The 21,004-nt window shown below is 45.0% G+C and overlaps 2 protein-coding genes across 10 annotated transcripts in view; one reads left to right on the plus strand and one right to left on the minus strand.

Moving 5' to 3' along the window:
• The window catches only part of SMG7 (SMG7 nonsense mediated mRNA decay factor), a 76,684-nt gene extending 68,457 nt beyond the window's left edge, over positions 1-8,227 (plus strand). For 4 of the 7 annotated variants that reach the window (XM_047754428.1, XM_047754430.1, XM_047754429.1 and 1 more), the window contains 8 exons: positions 612-994; positions 1,617-1,988; positions 2,766-2,915; positions 5,009-5,089; positions 5,559-5,718; positions 6,656-6,826; positions 6,949-7,094; positions 7,707-8,227. In XM_047754428.1, coding sequence (XP_047610384.1) covers positions 612-994; positions 1,617-1,988; positions 2,766-2,915; positions 5,009-5,089; positions 5,559-5,718; positions 6,656-6,826; positions 6,949-7,094; positions 7,707-7,820 — 1,577 coding nt within the window. In that variant the 3' untranslated portion in view covers positions 7,821-8,227. The remainder of the gene's footprint in view (positions 1-611; positions 995-1,616; positions 1,989-2,765; positions 2,916-5,008; positions 5,090-5,558; positions 5,719-6,655; positions 6,827-6,948; positions 7,095-7,706) is intronic. The other 3 variants (XM_047754431.1, XM_047754434.1, XM_047754433.1) reach the window with 1 other exon arrangement.
• Positions 8,228-10,924: 2,697 nt separating this feature from the next.
• Positions 10,925-21,004, minus strand: part of NCF2 (neutrophil cytosolic factor 2) — a 42,926-nt gene continuing 32,846 nt past the window's right edge. For all 3 annotated transcript variants that reach the window (XM_047754438.1, XM_047754437.1, XM_047754436.1), the window contains exons 10-15: positions 20,209-20,284; positions 18,065-18,090; positions 17,476-17,627; positions 17,234-17,345; positions 14,006-14,183; positions 10,925-11,428 (exon numbers count right to left, since the gene is read on the minus strand). In XM_047754438.1, the coding sequence (XP_047610394.1) occupies positions 11,319-11,428; positions 14,006-14,183; positions 17,234-17,345; positions 17,476-17,627; positions 18,065-18,090; positions 20,209-20,284 (654 nt within the window). In that variant the 3' untranslated portion in view covers positions 10,925-11,318. The remainder of the gene's footprint in view (positions 11,429-14,005; positions 14,184-17,233; positions 17,346-17,475; positions 17,628-18,064; positions 18,091-20,208; positions 20,285-21,004) is intronic.

Genomic DNA, 21,004 nt, shown 5'->3' on the forward strand with positions numbered 1-21,004 from the left:
GGAAGTTCTCTTTTCCGTAATGTTTATGAAATTATTTTTGAGCTGTTTCTCTGTAGTTTGTGTACATGTGCATGCTTGTTGTTATGAAGGAATTCCTGTCACAAAACATGGCATCTAAGAAACAACCTTTAAGACACTCTAAGAGTTCCCATTGTAGCTCAGCAGGTTAAGGACCCAACGTGTCTATGAAGATGTGGGTTCAATTCCTGGCCGTGCTCAGTGGGTTAAGGATCTGGCGTTGCTGCAGGCTGCAGTGTAGATCACAGATGCAGCTCGGATCCTATGTTGCTGTGCCTGTGGTGTAGGTCACAGCTGCAGCTATGATTCGACCCCTAGCCTGGGAACTTGCATATGCCACAGGTGCGGATGTAAAAAGGAAAAAAGAGAGAGAGACACTCAGTTACTTAAGTGGCTAGAAGTAGCAGTCAGTAGTCTATGTTTAATTCTTGAAACCAGGTTAAAGATTGACACTTGCCCAGCCTTGATGGTTGGTCCCTGTCTTTTATAATTTATTAGGGGACCTCTTCTTCACCCCACCCCAAAATGACTAATTTTTGCCTTTCTTTGGCTAAGTTTCCTTAGAACTAAAGCTGTGTTCTTCTATTTTGAAGGGTTCCCGCCCCCAACATATGTTATCCCCCCTCCTGTGGCATTTTCTATGGGCTCAGGTTACACCTTCCCAGCTGGTGTTTCTGTCCCAGGAACCTTTCTTCAGCCTACAGCTCACTCTCCAGCAGGAAACCAGGTGCAAGCTGGGAAACAGTCCCACATTCCTTACAGCCAGCAACGGCCCTCTGGACCAGGGCCAATGAACCAGGGACCTCAACAACCACAGCCACCTTCTCAGCAACCCCTTACATCTTTACCAGCTCAGCCAACAGCACAGTCTACAAGCCAGTTGCAGGTTCAAGCTCTAGCTCAGCAACAGCAATCCCCTACAAAAGCTGTGCCAGCTTTGGGGAAAAGCCCTCCTCACCACTCTGGATTCCAGCAGGTAAGTTACAGTTGCATATACAGTCCAGCTGAAATAAGGAGGGGGAAGGCTGAAATTATTTAGTGTTTAGTTAATTAAAAATACTAGTTAAGCATTCAGCTGCTTCATGCTTAGACTTGCAATGATGATGGGAACACTTAAGTCTTCTCTTTGCTGTTTAGGAAAGTTCGGAGGTTCTCCTTTTTACTTTTGTAAGGGATAATAGATCTTAACTACCATTCTTTGTCCCTTCTAGTTGCCAGCTTTATAAAGAAGGGTTTTCTGTAAATAATTTCCCCCTATTTGAACCTAATGTAAGAAGGGAAATGGGATCCTAATCTTGATGAGATGTTAAGAGTGATGTGACACCAGCTTTAAATAGTCATCCCCACAGCACTTGAAGCGGAAGGGGAAGTATGTCCGCCCACCCACATGCACACCCTCGTTTATTAAACCTCTTTAATGTGTTCCCAGAAAGCTCTGTGCATTTAAAAAAAAAACCTAAAGGGCAAAGGAAACTGTATTGCCTAGAGTTTTGCTGGTGGTAAATCTCTCAAGTTCTTTCTGTGATTCCTCACTACTGAGTGTAAGTAACATTGCATTTTATCCTCATCTTGGTGACAGGCATCTATCGCTTTTTTAGTATCCACAGGCAGATGCCTCCAAACAGCTGTGGAATCCCCCTCAGGTTCAAGGCCCATTAGGGAAAATCATGCCTGTGAAACAGCCCTACTACCTTCAAACCCAAGACCCCATAAAACTGTTTGAGCCGTCATTGCAACCTCCTGTAATGCAGCAACAGCCTCTAGAGAAAAAAATGAAGCCTTTTCCCATGGAGCCATATAACCATAATCCCTCAGAAGTCAAGATCCCAGAATTCTACTGGGATTCTTCCTACAGCATGGCTGGTAACAGAGCTGTAATGTCACAGCAAGCCAACATGGACCGCAGGGGCAAACGGTCCCCAGGAGTCTTCCGTCCAGAGCAGGATCCTGTGCCCAGGATGCCATTTGAGGTGCGTGTCCTTTCCTGTCACCAGGCACTTCAGAGATAGGTCTGGGACTGCATATCTTTTGAATTTCCCAAGTAGATGTTTATTTTTAAAAAAGAGATTCTAATTCATTAGTGCTATAGAGTGCTGTTTTGTAGGTGGGTGCAGCTCTCGGTCTCCTCTTCACAGTTGCACAGTGTGCTTGATTTGGGGAGGCTGAGGAATCCTGTTCCTGATTTTGAACTGTGATGGTCTGGCAGAGAAATCATGTGCAGAAATCTCTAACACAGCATGTTAGAGAATTCTGAGACAAAGCTCCTCTCAGTTGGGCTGAATCATCTAAGTTTAAAAATAGGTTTACTGCATATTTTAACAAATTGCTTTCTGAGAGGAACAAAGTCAGCCAGTTGTCTTTGATAGCAGAGTTCCCCCATCCTTGCCCCTTTTATTCATGATAAACAGGGGATTGTTTTTAACTTTTTAAAAAAAAGCTGTTTCTCTGTTAGCACAGTTATGCTAATCACTTTGCTCTGTGGCATTGTTTTACTGCCCAAGTTAACCTTTTCTGCTCTTTGTCTGTCACTGTTGTGCTTCTTTCTGTTGTGGCAGTCTTTCTCTACCATTGTCCTTGTATCACTTTGCTTTGGTGTTTCAGAGCTTTTTCCTCTTAACATAATCCTGTCTCACTATTCACTGTTTCTTCCTTGACTTTAGTTGCTTTGATCTCCCTAATCACGCTGCTACTTCTTTGTGCTTTTCTCACCCCTTACTGCATCTCACTGTGATCCTTTCTGTCACTAGGACCCCAAGGGCTCCCCTCTGCTTCCTCCGGACCTGTTAAAGAGTCTGGCTGCCTTGGAGGAAGAGGAAGAGCTGATTTTTTCTAACCCTCCTGATCTTTACCCAGCTCTGCTGGGACCTCTCGCCTCTCTTCCTGGACGAAGCCTCTTTGTATGTATTTGACATAATACTTCTTGTTCTAACCTCAGCTTCTTTTCTGAGATTTTGGAGTAGATGGTGTCTTCTTTTCTAGGGCTTTCCTTTTTTACAGAATTTTAAAACTTATTTTCTGATTGCCCAAACTAATCTTCAGATGGTAGTAAAACATGGCAAAACATTTCTGAGTCGTATTTTCCCCAAATCTGAGAGTGATAGCTTTGTTTATGTGTTATCTGGAAAGCATCCTGTAGGGCCGGTCACACCCAGGTTGTGATGCTGGCAAACTAACTTGCTTTTCAGGTGTCACTTCCATCTGCACCCAGGAATTTCAGTGTCATTTAATCTTGCTTAGGAGAAAGTTCCTCGTGTGTTCAGAGTATGAAATGAAATAATGTTCTAGGTGTTTTACTGAATGAAAAGATTCTAGATGGTTTTACTAAACAGTATGTTGTCCTTTTCTGTTTGGTTACCTAAGAGCCCTGATCTAAATTCAGAGCCAAATTCGTAAAGCCAGAGTCAGAATGAATGGAAATGAAGAGGATTCTCTTTATAACACTGTTGGAATACCATAAATGAGTGAATATAGAGATAAATAACTAGAATGACGTAAAATAAAGCTTAAGAATTGATTTGTGGTGCCTTTAACAAATAATCCGCTATAACCCAGTCTACATTTCAAAGGATATGTTGTTTACCTGTTATTTCACTGAGGTGGGGAACTGTAAGAAAGATGTTTGCTGTGAGGTTTTTTCCCCTCCGATCATGCCATCTTAATAAAACATAACAGTTCTGATTTCCACTTTCTTGCTGTTTCTTTCCCATGAACACTGAGCAAGGAAACGTTAATGAAATGAAAGTGCACTCATGACAGACACCACTGTCCCTGGCACTTAAAGTTCCCTTAAGAATTTTCCCAAGTGAGTGGCCATCAGATCCTCCAAACACCTAGACAGTAGTAGTATAATGGCAGCACCTAGGTGTGTGGAAAACCCAGCAGCTGAGCTCACGCCTCTGTGTGTTTGCCTTTCTTGCTGCTTTTTTACCGAGGTGGCTTGAGGGGCGCAGAGGAAGTCCTCTCTGTCCCCTTGGTTCCTAATCCCTTAGTTCCTGCCGTGCTTGCCCCTTCCGTTGGAAGTGAAGCTGATGGTGGAGCAAGCAGAGGGAGAGCTTTTTAGTGGGTTTTGTTTGTTTGTTTGTTTGTTTGATGTTTATAAAACCTTGACTGTAGCTCTTCTTGTATTTAATACAGTTCATGACATAATGCTTGTGAAGGTGCCTTGCATGAAGCAGGTGTTTGTTTGTCACCCAACTATTCAGTGACAGCATCAGAGATTTGGCTTTTTTTTTTTTTCCTTCCTGATTACTTTCTTAGGGCTGATAAATGTCAACTTGACTTTAGCAACTTTTTTTTTTTTTTTAGGACTGCACCCTCAGCATGTGGAGTTCCCAGGCGAGGGATCAAATGGGAGCTACAGCTGCTGGCTTACACCACAGCTCACAGCAATGCTCGATCCTTAACCCACTGAGCAGGGCTAGGGAGCAAACCCACGTCCTTGTGGATCCTAGTCAGGTTCGTTACCATTGAGCTACAGCAGGAACTCCGCAACTATTTTAATATGCACCACAAATAGAGTGCTTAGGAACCATGCTAACAAAAGTTGTCAAATGATTTAAAAGCTTTTATAAAGTCGTTAATGTCAGTGCTTTAAAAATTTAGGGAGAAAACAGTTCAGCATCTTGTTTGGAGAGTATTTGAAATGCAGCTATTGACGGAGGGGTTCCTGAGGTTCTTGCCTCATGAACACTCGGAACTGCCAATTTCCAGGGTTTCTGCTCCCTGCCAGGATCTCCGCACTAGATTAGAGGTGCTGATCAGGGAGGGCTCTGACTCGCCTGTGGTAGCTGACACTTAGCTGGTGTCATGGTATTAACAAATTTGAATTTACATCTTCTCAGCCTTAAATTGTATAAGATTGGTGAGTATAAGCATATAAGTATGCTTAAATTGTAGTCTTTTACTTTGGGTATATGGTATCTTAAAGTTACTTATTATTAAGACAGTGGAAGGCCTGATGTAACTGCCTTTTTTTTCCGGGACTGTGAAGAAATCCTTACTGGAGAAGCCCTCGGAGCTCATGTCACATTCATCCCCTTTCCTGTCCCTCACCGGATTCTCTCTCAATCAGGTGCGTACACAGTGAAGAATCCTGCTTTGTGCTTTTATCGTGGGTTATTATTTTGTTTCCCCTTCTGTTTCAGTACGTCTGTTTTTCTCTTCCATATATTGGTGTCTTCCAGGTATTTGATTTTATGGCTCCCCTCTTTGACTGGAGTACACTAGAGGCTTGTGTGTTATAGTTTGAACTGTTTAACTTCCCATTAATATTAAAATCCTCAGTGCTCTGTTATTCAGCCAAATGAATTATTCATACTTTTAACCTGGGTGGGTCACATAGAGCGGAATCAAGGGTGAAGGAAAGAAAAGGGCAAATGAATTAAACAGGAAAACTGAAAGAAACAGAAATAAAAGCCTTCAGAAGTTTGTTTTGCCAAGAAAGCTTAGGACGTATCAAGCATCCATGAGCATGAGCACTGCATTTTCCTAAGTCTCTTTGGACTGAGTTTGTTAATAACTTGGTGGTCATTGCCTTTCAGGAAAGATATCCCAATAACAGTGTGTTCAATGAGGTATATGGAAAAAACCTGACAACCAGCTCCAAGGCAGAACTTAACCCTACGATTGCCCCCCAGGAAACATCACTCTACTCCCTTTTTGAGGGGACTCCGTGGTCTCCATCACTTCCAGCCAGTTCAGGTACTAACTAACCTTGAAATTATAGACCTTGCATTTCCCATATACTCAAGTCGATTAAGATTTAGCATGATTTTGTAATTTTAAATATATTAGTGTTTTAGTGGGTTTTGTTTGCTTTCATTTTATTTATTTATTTATTTTTTATTTTTTGCTTTTAGGGCCACACTTGTGGCTTATGGAGGTTCCCAGGCTAGGGGTCGAATCAGAGCTGTAGCCTCCCGCTTACGCCACAGCAGTGCAGGATCTGAGCCACATCTGTGACCTACACCACAGCTCACGGCAACGCCAGATCCTTAACCCACTGAGCAAGGCCAGGGATCAAACCCACAACCTCATGGTTCCTAGTCTCTATTCGTTTTCACTGAGCCATGATGGGAACTCCACTTTTTAAATTTTTTCGTGTGTTTTTAAAGTAACTTCTGAAAGAAAATAGGAAAAAAGCCTGATGAGCTGGTTCACTTAATACCACTAAAAAAGCTATTTTATACCTTTAGTAATGAGCACAGTCATAAGGGAGGTAAATAAGAGTTTTATTTTAAGGTTTCCAGCTGTTTTTTAGTTTTCTTTGTAGGAAAAGTTATACACTTTTTAAAATAGAGAATTGATAGTAATTCTTAAGGTTAGGCAGTTCTCTTCTGATAGAGAAGACCATTATATACGTATCTGAAGTAGGCATACCAAAACAGTGCGTGCACTTGGCAAAATTGTTTACTGTTTTGTTTTATTTAAAGGCAGAAAATGTGCTTTAGATATGTACAGCAAGACCAGTTAGTGCATATGGCAGATTCTCTTAAGGCTTTTATTTTGTCTTTCTCCCAAAGCCCTTTGGTTATTTTTAGTAGAATTTAAGTGACCAAATCTATGGGAAACTTTCATTCCTGATATTTTTGTGAAACATCTTCTCTATTTAATGTCCTGTGTTGCTATTATTCAATAGATCATTCAACACCAGCCAGCCAATCTCCTCATTCCTCCAACCCAAGCAGCCTGCCAAGCTCCCCTCCAACACACAACCATAATTCTGTCCCATTCTCCAACTTTGGACCCATTGGGACTCCAGATAACAGGGATAGGAGAACTGCAGATCGGTGGAAAACTGATAAGCCAGGTGAGACCCAAACTCTATTGTGTAGCAAAAGTGAAATAACTTAGTGTAACCTCCCCTGGCTTTTGCTGTTTGGCAATGATAGAACATTTTCTTGAGTTATTCTTCTCTCTTTTCATTCCTAGCCATGGGTGGATTTGGCATTGATTATCTCTCAGCAACATCATCCTCTGAGAGCAGTTGGCATCAGGCTAGCACTCCAGGTGGTTCCTGGACAGGCCATGGCCCCTCCATGGAGGATTCCTCTGCTGTCCTCATGGAAAGCCTAAAGGTGAGTGGGTTAGGAACCAGAACCACACGAGATGTCTCTGCTTTCATAGGCCCTTAGAATTGATTGATTCTTAGCACATATCTAGCAAAGGCCAAGAAACATGGTCTTCTAAGATTCTTAAATAGGGTTGTTGTTTTTTTTTTTTTTTAATTGTGAATGTACTAGTGATAAAGCAGTATCCTCAGGGGGACAGACATAAAGAAGGTTTTTATTTGGATTCTAAGATTAAGAAAATTCTGACTCATCTTGGAATATTTTACTTAAGCCTTTTCTGAACAAGTAAAAGAAGGGTATCTAATTTTAAAAATGCTTTCTTTGCCTAAAACCTTTCTAGTAAATGCTCTGTGGTCTCACATGGAGCTCAGTTTTAGTAACAAAAGACTTTATATAAAACATACTTTCACCTTTTCTGGTTTAAAATGATCTTAATGGGAAGTAACCAGTCTTGAAGACTTGGTCTTACAAGAACTTTTTCTAATAGCTGGATGTTTTTTTAGGAGGTGGGGATCTTGGGACATGTATGCCTTTATGTTTGGCAGGGATTGAAAAACAAATCCCTTTCAAACAACCCGACGTTTGACCTCTGCTGACAAGCTCTGGGCTGTTTTTCAGTCTATCTGGTCCAGTTCCATGATGCATCCTGGACCTTCCGCTTTGGAGCAGCTGTTAATGCAGCAGAAGCAGAAACAGCAGCGGGGACAAGGCACCATGAACCCTCCACACTGAGGCCAAAGTGGCATCCCTGGGAATGAAGGCTCCATAAACCATGGCATGTTGGGTTTGCAGGACTGGCCCACACAGTCCCCTGCAGGTGGCAGCCCTCTTTTCTGTTTCTTGCTGTTGAGAGGGTGTAAGTGTTCCACCAGCCCGCTGAGTGTGCACGAAATGTCTGCAGTGCAACAAAAAGAAAAAACCATCAGGAACTCTCCGTCCCCCCGGGCCTTCCGGAGGGAGAGAGGAACTGCTGTTTGTCTCACTCAGTTACCTGATGTCACCGCCTCTCACCTTCTCCACCGTGCATGTCCCCAGCCACATGGGAAGTGAAAGCTGAGAAGGGAAGGCAGATGGGAGAAGCCAATGGGAACTTCTCAGTCCTTTTTTCCTCTTTGGGGAATAAAATAGGAATCCATTAATGATTGCTTTGCTGACTGAGAATGTAGTTGAAATTATTCCTGAACATCTTTTATTATTATTATTATTACTCCCAGTAGTAAATATCACACTGAATTCTTCCATACACAGATGTGCTTCTTCTAGTCAGTGTGTAGCAAGGAGAGCCCCGTGCACTGCTCCTGTTGGTGAGAGGTTGGTGGTGACAGGATGGGGAAACTGACCTCTTCAGCCAGTGGAAACGTTCCATAAGGGAGAGGACGAGGCCTCAACTTGACTCAGAAGGTTCTGGTGGGCCCGCCTCTGGCCTGGAGACTCCAGCAGGAAATGCCCTTCACTCTGTAGGTGCTCGAGCCCCAGTCGAGGATGCAGCGTGGGTGGTGGTGCTGGGCTGGACTAGCAGACGACTGCTGTAGGATTTTAAATTAATGTTTTTGACTCCTGTACATTTTATGGTAGCATAGCAAGCAGTCTCACAGAAGGCAGGCTAGCCATTCACGGCCTGACACACTGTAATAGGTAGAAGCTTTCAGTGTGGTTTTTGTTGTTGTTTGGGTTTTGTGCCCCCCATCCTACTTACCACCCACCTCCTCCTCGTCCCTACCTCCATCCCTCTTCTACCCTCTGCTGCGTGCTAGTCGTCATTTTTACTCCTCATGTGTACAACATCTCACCAAGAAGCAACAGCATGGGGTCCAGCAGTTGGGACCCGAAGGACAGTCTGGAGAGGAAGCGAGCGGCAGCGGCGTCTGCACCGCCCACAGAGGGGCCGGGCCCCCGCCCAGCTGCAGTCTCCCAGCCTCTGCTTTCAGAGTGAAATTCAAGGCAACACGGACACGTGTGCATCACGCACAGAAGAAGACACAACGCAGTCCATTCTGGAAAAGGCGAAAGGAAGGAAAATAAACTTTTATTTGATATTTATTAGAAGGAAAGAGGACTGAAAATTTTCTTGTGTAGAGACAGAAGAAAAGCATTTCTGATAGTGATTTCCTGGAAAAGTAATATTTTAAGGGGAAATTATGAAAACAATCTAAATGTCCAGTTGCTGTGCTAGGGTAGGGTTATTTTCTGGGAGGTCTCTCCTTTGCGTGTGTGTGTGTGTGTGTGTGTGTGTGTGTGTGAGTGTTCATGCACGCACTCCAGCCCATCTGCTCTCCGGGAGGGGAGGGGAGTGCGTGTGAGTGTGTGGAGCTGGCGTGGGACTTGAGAGCTGCAAAACAGCTGCAGAGCAAAGCACATCCAGGAGCCCCGGTCGTCACTGGAGTCTGGGCAACCCCAGCAAAGGAAAGGGGTGAGATCAATGCTCATTGCTCTTCGAAGAGAGTGGTTGGAGTCCCGTATGCTTCCATTATTGCTTTTAGTTTGACATGGTGTTTGGGTTTTTTTGTTTTATTTTGAAAGGTCTGAAAGGGTGACGTCCCCCACCTAATGGCAATATGAAACCCTTTGTGCTTCTCTCCAGCCCCTTCCCTGGCCCACCTTCCTCCAGTTCCCTCCCTCCCAAGCCTCCTTCCCTGCTGCCTTTACCCACTTTGTGTGTGTGAGCTCTGCATTCAGGCAGCTGCAACATTCCAGTGTTTGAACTGTCACCAATTCTTGCACCTCAAGCTAACCGGCTTCACCGTCTCGCTCCTGTAGTGCCCACGTCCCATCTGCAGCCCCATTTCTGCATGAGAATTTGGTGTTTGGAATGTTTTCTGACTCCTGGGGCGGGGTTCCTCGCCTTATCATCCTCAGTGTGGAGTTAATGAGGGAGAGGAGAATCTTTATCAGAAACTGGTTTTGTGTAGTAAAGTTTTCTTTTGTATTTTGTTTTTTTGTTTTTGTTTTTTTTGGGGGGGTTTTTTCTGTTTTGTTTTGGTCTGTCTGTGCAAGACCTGCAGCTGCTGAAATCAGCTTTGCCTTTAATTAAACCATGTTCTCTCCAACCAGATCTGTGTACAGATTCTTTCCTATCCTGAAAGAGAATCTAACTTAAAAAACAAACTACTCACAGTCATCTAGGGGAAAGCAAAGAAGGTCAAAAATCAAATATGCTCAGGGGTTATTTTTGCCTTTAGTAACATTCTAAACCAACGTGCATGATTATGGGTGTGGAATGAAGGGGTAGAAAGAAACTCAAACTTCTCTTGATAAATAAAGAACGGCTTATACAGAGGAGTTAACGACCCAGCACTTTTATCCCTGCTGTCGGTTGTGGTCAGTGAGGCAACTCAGAGGTGGTTTATCCTTTTGGCCCATGAAGCACACTTGAGTCTGATGAGCAGCAACAGTAATTAGTGTTCTTTGCTTTGGGGCTGAATTTCAAGTTTCCCAATTCCCAGTGGTAGCCTCTGGGCCATCACTGTGCTGGGAGCCAGTGCCAGCAGCTGCCCTTTCACCTTGGTGTTGATTCAGTCTACAGTTCATCCCTAAACTGTGCTTTTCACAGATACCTACACACTTGACCAAAATCACATGTATTCTACAAGAAGAAGGGGGATGAAGGCCAGGTCTTTGAAGGTCTAGTATTTATAGAAACTTTCACCCAAGTTAAACTCTGAAAAACCAGGCCATTTGGTTTAATGATGACCAAAACAATACCATCATGTGTATTAGTATAATATTATACTAATATATATAATATATATATTATAAAGTGTTATCTAATAGGATAGTACCAACCAACTGGCCTGAACACAGCTTCTTATTGTCACTTTAAGTATTAGTGGCATACACTCATTACTTTGTTTTTTATTGAGGCATCATATGTACAGAGAAGTGTACCAATAAGTGTACAACTCGGTGAATCTTCATGAACTGAACACATCTGGGCAGCCAGCACTCAGAGCAAGAAACAGATTATTGGCCTCCTGGAAGACCCCTGGTGCCCTTCTGGACACTTCCAACCACCACCCCCCTCCCTAGCCCCAGGGAAGTCATCATAAATTCTCACATCCTTGTCTAATAGGTTAAGTTTTCACTGGGGAGAGTAGATATGTTAACATTTGCAAACCATTTATGTCTCTGTACAGTACTGCAGAGGCGTGCTAAATCCTGCAAATGATTTACAGGATTAAATCATAACTAATAGTGCTACCTTTCCTTCAACTGTGTATGTTGTGAACCATCCTAGACTCCAGGAGTGCTTTCCAAATCTGTGGTTGCGCGTTCTTCAACAAAAGCTTTGGGGAAGATGCCAATCTTCCCTTTACACTCCCCTTCCAGCCACTCTTCATTCACTGATAAAAGGAAACATATACTTAGAGTTCTTGAACAATCATAGGGAAATTCCCTCCTCTGAATATTCCATACATCTTTTGTCAGTCTTTGTCCACCTGCAGTTGTGCTAACAGGGAAAGTCAACATGGAAAGTGACTGGAGGAAAAAGCAAACATAGGAAGGACTTAGCCATCTTGTTGGTTTCTGTCTTAGACATGACAGTGGAGGAGTAAAATGCAGAAGAATGAGTTAGATTTTTCTAAAAGTTACCAGAGAAATAAGATGAAAAAAACAATGAATCCCTAGATACGATTTTTTTTTTTTTTAACATACTGAGTTTTAGCTTGTTGTGAATCTTTGGTTGTAGGAAAGGGACATGCTGTTGGCTAAATATATTAATAATGAATGTTCACTAGTATATGGAGCTAGTGGTGGGTTCAGTCCATGTTTATAAAATATAAGGATTTTCATGGCAGCTATTTTGAAACTTCTAAGTGCAGGCACAGACTTCATAATAACTCAGTTGTAGATAGATAGCATCCACATTTTAACTAAGGAAAGACCCAGAGAGATTAATAGCTTGTTCAGGGTCATTCTGCCAATATCAGACAGCTTAATATGACCTCCAAAGTCCATCCACCAGGCCATATGTAAGACATCTAGGTCAGACATTCAGCAGTACTGGTGCTTGGATCCTGTCCTCAGGAACTCTTGTTTTAATTAGTGTGGAGTGTGGCTGGGCATCAGAGTATTTTCTAAAGTTCACCCAAGGTAATTCTAATTGCAGAGTGTTGTCTTGATTCATCCCCCTATAATGCAAGTCATGGATCCTAGGAGCATCTTAAAAATGCAGAATCTCAGGTCCCATCCCAAACCTGATTCAGAATCTGTATTAACGAGATCCCCCAAATGATTCACATTAAAATCTGAAAAACTTTGAAATAGTCTCTCAAGTGTTGAATACAGTTGCGCTTACCCCCCAGCCCCACCAAGTGTTTATGCTGAAGGCTATTGCTACTTGAGTATTAGGATAAAGTTTCAATTTTTTTTTTGGGGGGGAGGGGTGTACCCGTACCATATGGGGGTTCTCAGGCTAGGGGTCAAATCAGAGCTATAACTGCTGGCCACAGCCACAGCCACACAGGATCTAAGCCGAGTCTGCAACCTACACCACAGCTCACGGCAATGCCAGATCCTTTACACACTGAGCGAGACCCGGGATCGAACCCACATCTTCATGGATGCTGCTCAGGTTCTTAACCTGCTGAGCCACAATGGGAACTTCTAAACCCAACTCTGTGATTGAGTTTCCATTCTCCCTTTTGAAAGATGTGCACTGCTTATGCATCATGTTTCTGTTTTTCATTCCTCATCTTTTGAGTTAGTTGCCACACACTCCGTATGCTCACTCTTTACCCCATCAACTTTACAGTCTTCCACTCTATTGTTTAATCTATTGGATTTTCTGTTATAATTGATAACAGTATTAGGTTTTCACTATTTTGCATTGTTAACGCACAACATTTCAGCCATGTGAAGGAAGCTTTTGATGGGATTCTTGTTTTCAGACAGAAATAAGACTATTTCAAATTGTGAGTTAGAACAATCCTCAGTGTATGGTCAGTAGTCCAGCATTACCTGGAAGCTTGTTAAAAACGCAAATTTGGGAGTTCCCTCATGGCTCAGTGGGTTAAGGACCAGCACTGTCACTGCTGTGGTTCAAGTCATTGCTGTGGTGCAGGTTGGGTCCCTGGCCCAGGAACTTCTGCATGCCATGGGCACAGCCATGTAATGAATTTTTATTTAATAAACTACAGAGGATATGTTGGCATACTTAACTTTGAGAAGCACTACATTAGAACCTTTACTCTTTCAATTTGTCATGTACTTGATTCATAACAACCAGGAAAGTCACTGGAGAGAGCAATTCTGAATGGTTACTTTTTAAGGGCAGATTTGCTCTCTTCTTCCTTCGTCTTCGAAAAGTACATCAATTCAAAGAACTATAGTTTGTAGAATATCAAAGGCAAAATGATTCCAGCCACCTTCCCATTCATTAACTGTGGTATGCGAATCCATGGCTCCCAAAACAATCTTTATAATCAAAAATGTGATTGAGGAGTTCCCGTCGTGGCGCAGTGGTTAACGAATCCGACTAGGAACCATGAGGTTGCGGGTTCAGTCCCTGCCCTTGCTCAGTGGGTTAACGATCCGGCGTTGCCGTGAGCTGTGGTGTAGGTTGCAGACGCGGCTTGGATCCCGAGTTGCTGTGGCTCTGGCGTAGGCCGGTGGCTACAACTCCGATTCGACCCCTAGCCTGGGAACCTCCATATGCCGCGGGAGTGGCCCAAGAAATAGCAACAACAACAACAAAGACAAAAGACAAAAAAAAAATGTGATTGAAATTGCCATTTGTTGCCTCCCTGCCCCTGAGAGCAACAGATGGAAAGGTGGTCACTTGATTTTGCTCCCTTCCATTGAGAGCTAGGAAGGACGCTGAATCCCCTGGTGAACATTTGTAGCTCACTGGATTCTGCCCTTGGATTCATTTCTGCCGACACGTAAATTAGCCTCTATAGTCTAGGAGTAGCACCTACCTGTTGATATCACCAGGATGATGTCCCCTTCCAGAAAGTCCAGGTCTTCGGGTTGGGTAGCCTCATAACTGAAGAGTGCTACCACTTGGCTCCCTTCCTTTAGGGGAGGTTCTGTTGTCTGGCTATTAGCATCAGATTTTTCACTTTCCTTGGGTTCATCTGGAAAACCCTCATCACCCTGAAATAACAAAGAGCCTGTTAGTCTTCCTAACTTCTGCAGTGAACACTGAACATCACTAAAGAAATCCATTGGCAAAAAGTCGATGTAGCACCTGAGATAGAAACTCAGAAAAGACGAGTTTGTGATCAGTGCCAAGCATAGGGCCTGCCTTGAACTTTATGAACGCTGGATGGTTGGGTAAACGAAACCTAAAGCTCTGCAAGACCATAGGTTGTCTTAAAACCTTATTGAAACCTTAGAGGAGTCCTGAAAAGAGTAGAATAGGTACTGCTATTACTTCTCAGATGGAAAGACAGCTTGAGTCGCTAGTGACAGAACCAGAAGTCAAAGCTAGGTTCCTAACTCCCAAATTCAACACCCATTTCCCAGCACACAAAACGCTAGGCAGCTTATCAGAAACACACATGTTCTGGAGTTCCCATATGGCACTGCGGGTTAAGAATCTGGTGGTGTCACTGCAGCAGCTCCGGTCGCTGCTATGTGTCACAGGTTCAATCCCTGGCCCAGGAACCTCAAATTTTCTGCACCATCCCAAATCCATCAAAAACTCCCTTCAAGCGTTAACATTTGGTAACAAAAATTAACAATAACTAAAAACTAAAGAAAACAAAAAACCTTTCCAGTGAAGTAATTCAGATTTAGAGCAGAACTCTTTCTAAGCAGAATCCTTTCAAAACAGAGCTAAGGGGTAAATCCAAAAACAGTTGAAAAACCTAGAAAAACTTTTCAAATTTTTAAGGGACCCCTTACACTGGCACATACTCACCCCTGGAGTCCTGGGGCCTTTGCTGTCAGCCAGAGGCCCCAGGGAGTCTCGGCTTCAATGGTTCTACTTCCTGAAGGCAATTTTCTGAATTCTTAGGGAACCGCTAAGTTTACTTAGTGGGGTTTACTACAGGGTTTTCCTCCAGGCCCATCCTCTGTAATTCTTCCCTTCCCAGTTATTCCCCCCCAACACCACATCAAACACTTGTCTTTGATTTGACTGAGAATCTACAAAGGAAACCCTTCCCTAACTGAGCAGAAGCCCCTGTCCCGCTGTGGGCATCAGAGTCTGGAGGACGGACTCTGCCTTCTGCTGTGGGCCCAAGTTCAACATGGTCTGGAACAGCTTCCCTGCTCCGGTCACCTCCATGGTCTCAAAATCCACTTGTAGGTAAAAACTAGTAGCTGACCAAGGATTCACTCAGGAACCATTTAATGTTATACCCCCTAGGCTGATGTAACAGCAGGTGCCACAGTTGACAAAGGCGAAAGCAGGAAGCCCAGGGGAGTAGAGGGAGAACTGGAGTGTCACAGGGACTCCACTTCCCAGCAGCCTTGGGCAGGGGAGATGGCAGACTCAGGACCTCTGTGTTAGGACTGCCCTGCCTCGGGACTGTGGCTGGGGAGCCGATTATTCAGAGGAAGCCCACTGGCCAGCCTAGCTGAGCTCCCTACCTTGCTCATATGCTCCTTGAATTGTCAAAGGAGACAAAGCAAGACCTCACTGTATTCTCCCCTGCTCAGCACATCATCCTAGCACAGCAATGTACAAGGCTTCTCCTGTTCTGCCCCATTGCCTTTCCAGCCTTGTCTCCCACCCGTGTCCCTGCTGCATCCTGTAACACTGAGGCCTCTCTCCCACTACGCTGGCTCTCGTGGTCTTCCCTCTGTTCTCTCCATCTCTATAATCCATCCAGTCTAATCTCCTCCAACTTGCTAATTTCTACATGCCATTTTAAGACTAAACTTGGCAATTTCCGCATCATTTCCTCTAGGACAGCTACTGACTTCTCCCACTTCCCCTTAGCATTTTGGGGTGAGATACCCTCCCAAGTGCTTACATAACGCAGTAAGGCGTTTGTGTGTCTTCATCAGTTTTCTTAACACATGATTTGTAGTCATTTGTTTGCCCTTGTCTTCCTCCCAAGAAGGGCCTGGGTCTCACCAGTTTTCATGTCTCCAGTGCCTATCTAGAGAGCAGTTAAGTGCCCAGCAAACGTTTGTTGAAGAATTAATGCTGGAAACAACCCAGATGTACACAGACAGGTGAATGATTTAGCAAGGTGTGGTGTCCATTCAATGGAATCCCATTTAGCATGCCAAAGGAAAGGACCATTAAAACACAAAAGAACGTACATACTGTACGATCCTCTTACATGAAATTACATAAAAGACAAACAAAAAAGTATGTTGACAGAAAGCAGATGGTGGTTTTCCAAGGACCCCTGTTGGGGGAGAGAATTAAGGTCTACACCCAAAAGAAATAGCAACATTTCCCTTGGAGACTAAGGGATAAACGCCAGGAGAATTGACTTGTACCTACTACTTCTAGGCTCTAACTTTGCTCCTGAATCCCTTTATTCTTATTGGAAAGTCAGCCAACTCTTTTCTAGACCTCGTTGCCTGTAGACAACTTGCCCTTTCATTGTCAGTGCGGTGAAGGTCAAGAGGACAGGCAGGCTCTACGGAATCTTGGCCAGGTTGACCTCCCTTGGCCTTGTTACCTAAATTATAAACTAGGAATAACAATACCCATCTCACAGCGTTATGGGGATTGTGAGGCTACACGGAGTGCACTTAGCACAGTATCTGGGGCATGGGAAGTTCTTAACAGATGCTTGCCATTGGTAGGAGGTGGTTATCCAAGTCATCTCATTGTTAAGGAAATGCTCACCATTTTCCTTCACCCCAAGTGTTCTTCCCAGTGGGAACGTAAGGTGAAGAATGTCTGAGCTCAGCCTCAAGCTATGACTTCATTCCAACCTTGCTCGATAATGATGGACCTAACCTTGCAACGATTAGATGTGGCAGCAGCAGGAAGGGAGTTGAGTCCTTTATGGGCTCCTGGGTCTGCTCTTCTCACATGGGAACCCCTCTCATGGATGCAACTGAGGGAGGATGCAATGGAAGGAAGGCAGGGCTCAGCTTGTTACCCACTGTATCCCCAACACTAAGCATATTGGCCAGGTACACAGAAGGGGCTTAGGAAATGGTGAACTGCTGTTGAGAAAGTGGCCTGTTAGAAACATGGCCTTGGATGCTCCTAGGCTCCCTGTACTCACCACTGTGTTCTCACACCACAGAGTCAGGCAGTAGTTCTTCACTTGGTTCCAGGCATCCTTCATGCTCTCTTCTGTAAGGGGCACCAGTTCATTGCTGTCCCGAGGCCGATAGCTGGGGAGAGAGAATGAGTAAGAAGCATGTCAGAGAGTATCAGGGCACAACCACCCTCCTCCTGCTCCATCCTCCAGGCCAGCAGCAGGCTCCCAGCTGTGCCCCTCACCACTCCCTGCATGGAGCTCACCTCAGCTTAGTGTGTTCGGGCAGGAGCGCCAGCTTCTTGGCCACCATGTCCCGGACCTGGCTGTAGGGGTGCCCGGGCTGAGTCTCCATGACCACCGTGTACTTGTAGTGCACCTTGAGTGTGTAGGACATGGGAACACTGAGCCTGACTTCCTGCGGGGAGAAGAAGAAAAGGGAACTCGCCAGTGTCTGAGGCTTCCTCCGAGCACCGTGCTCGATCACAGGGAGTCCTCTGTGGCAAGAAGAGGCCAAGAGGAACCTGTTTCACAGGAACATGAAAGGGCCTTTGGAGCCCTGGCCTCCAGCCCAACTCTCACTTGGGTGAGCATTCCCACTGGGCGAGATCTGGCCCACCAGCCATGGTTCGTAGGCAGGGTTTGCGTGGAGGAGGGAGAGATCGTGTGGGGTTGCGGGGGAGGGGATCCTAGCCCTTGGACTGGCCTGGATGTATGGTGGCAACTGGTCTACCCGTCCTTTGGGACTCTTTCAATGATAATCCAGGGAGACATGCCCATGGGCGTGCTTAGGTGGACAGCCCAAGCTCTTCCATTCTCTACCACTTGAAACAGTACAAGGAAAACAACTGTTACCTTGGCCTCTTCTTGTTCTTTCTGACCTAAATGGAGAAGGTAAGGAGTAAAACAAAAGAAGATGATGAGTGAACACTCGTGGCCAGCCCCGCCATACATAGGATGCCTTAGAACAGGGCACCCAACTTTACACCCCTTCACCTCTGGGGGGATTATTAACCTAAATAAACTGCAAGGGAGATGACTGGGGAGATGTGGAGAGCAAAGCCCGGGACACACAAACGAACCCAGACTCTGCTGCTGGGGAGCGTACAGGTCATTATCAGAGGACCGTGGCCTTAGGCAGGAGTTGCAAAGGTCACTTAGTAGCAGTGCCACTGGTGCAAGACTCCCAAAGATCAGTGACACAAGTGGGCTCTGTAGAAACAAAAATCAGGAACCAGGGGCCACGAAAAGAACTATTGGGACCACTTGTTTATTTTTGTATATGTTTTCTAATGTGCAAAATTTATTAATATAGCAGTATGTGTATAATGTATAGAAGATATTGCATAATGTATAAAGATGTTCACTATGCGGGGGTACATAAACAAAAAGACCACTTATTGCAAACCTAGCTGACCAGCAGAATCACTTGGGAAGTTTTTTTCTAGAGATACAGATTCCCATACCTGATTCTAGTCCTAAAAAAAAAAAAAAATCAGAGTCAGGAGTTCCCTGGTGGCTCAGCAGGTTAAGGATCAAGTGTTGTCACTGGTGTGGTATGGGCCTTGGCCCTGGAACTTCCATATGCCACAGGTGAGGCCAAAAACAATTATTATTTTTTTTTGTCTTTTTTGTTGTTGTTGTTGTTGTTGCTATTTCTTGGGCCGCTCCCACGGCACATGGAGGTTCCCAGGCTAGGGGTCAAATCGGAGCTGTAGCCCCCGGTCTACGCCAGAGCCACAGCAACGCGGGATCCGAGCCGCGTCTGCAAACTACACCACAGCTCATGGCAATGCTGGATCGTCAACCCACTGAGCAAGGGCAGGGACCGAACCCGCAACCTCATGGTTCCTAGTCGGATTCGTTAACCACTGCGCCATGACGGGAACTCCTATTATTTTTTTTTTAATCAAAGGCCTATATTCTTAAAATCTTCCTAGGTTAATATGTGATCCTTGATGGACCCCCTAGACAGAAAATTAAAAAAAAAAAACCTATCAATAGGAGAAATTTGAATGTGAAATATACAATATATATTATATGATTAACATATATTATATGAATGTTATCCTATATATAACACTTGTATTGTGCTTATGCAGAAGAATGTCCTTGTTCTTAGAAGGCAGATGCTGGCGTGTGTAGGGTGAAGTGTCATGAGTCTGTGTCACCTATGAGTCTAGTGGCTCAGCCACTAGCAACAAAGTTTATATTAGAGTTAGCAGCAGGTGCAAAATATTAACAGTTACTGAATTTAGGTGGTACTCTGGTATTTATTGCACTAAACTTCCAACTTTTCTGTAGGCCTGATATTTTCAAAAGAAAACTTGGGGTGGGGAGCAACCCACGTGATTCTGATGGTCAGGTGGGCATGACAGTCAGCATCTAGGATCTGGACAAGCCACCTCTTCAGTGCATCCCTACTGAGCACTTGCTTGGAACCTGCTTAACCCGCATTAGTGACAAAAAGCCCATGAGCGCCCAGAACAGCTGTCTCCACACATTGGGAGGAACTGCCTTTCGCATCTGCCCCTTGGTCCTGTGTCCATCCCTTAGGGCTCTGCAGAGCCGTTTCTTTTCCAGACAGAGCTTCTCGGACATTTGAAAAGAGCCCCTCCATCCCCACCCCCACCCCCACCCCAGGGAACTGTGTGCAATTATGTCAGCCTTTCCTCTTGGAATATGGTCTCAGTACTTAAGGACCCAGGGAGGGGTTTGAGGGCTGCCTGAGCTGGGACCCTCCCTTCCCCTGCGTCCCCCCCCCAGCCCCAGGAGTGTTCTGGAGCAGACAGCGAAGAAGGGCATCTATTTCCTGTGTTTGGGGTGGGTGGGTGGTACAGGAGAGAGGGGGGTCTGGGGCCGTGTGGCCATAAGCTGAGTGGTGCACTGGGAAGAGGAGAAACTGGATTCCTGGAGGGCTGGGAGAGCAACTCTTCACTGGGAAGCAACCTGGAGCCCTCGTGCACCCAGCCCTGGGCTGTTGATCCAGAGACACTAACCTGCTGATGACTGGGGCCTTCCAGGAGCACTGGAACTGGGAGGAGCTGGGATATCAGATTCTGGGGCGGCATCCTCCTGCAGGGACAAAGGAGATGATGAGAACCTTTATTCAGACACATCTGAGGCAGGGATGGGAGAGGGGCGGGCAGACCCCACAGCCCCCTACGGAAAGGAACCAGATGCACCTGACTTCCTAAAAGCTGGTGTGATGGTGGCATCCGGGGGGACTAAGGAAAGTGTTGGTTAAATGAGGGGCAGGGTTGGTCAGGTGAAAACAAATCACGGTAGAAATAAGAACCCTGAGCCCCAGCAAGAAGCGCCATGCTGCGTAATCACTGCGTTTGGCCACGTGGAAACCCATGGAGGTGGGGTGGGACCCTGAGTCTTGCTCTCGCTCACTCTCTCACCTCACATCTTGCTCCTTCAAAGGGTACATTCCCCTTCTCATTTGCATGGCATGTTCAACTTTTAACTCATCTGGTCATCACGACCCTGACCAGGGAGGGCAAAGCCCACAGGAACAAGTAGTTGCACAGCCCAGAGAGACAGGGTCCACTACCATGAGACATCAGTCTGGCTGCTCAGATCCAACAAAGACCACTCCCCAGGCCTGGCAGAAGGGCAGGTCATTGCGATGGCAGCAGGGGTGGGTGGCGGAGCATCAGAAGCAGTGGCTGGCAAGGCCTGCTCAGGTTCAGTGCTCTAAAGCAGATTTCTTTCTCTCCGTTTTTTTGTTTTTTTGTTTTTTTGTTTTTTTTCTCTTTCTTTTTCAGAGCCACACCATGGAACATGGAA

Source organism: Phacochoerus africanus, chromosome 11, assembly GCF_016906955.1.
Source record: "Phacochoerus africanus isolate WHEZ1 chromosome 11, ROS_Pafr_v1, whole genome shotgun sequence".
Classification (NCBI taxonomy): Eukaryota; Metazoa; Chordata; class Mammalia; order Artiodactyla; family Suidae; genus Phacochoerus; species Phacochoerus africanus.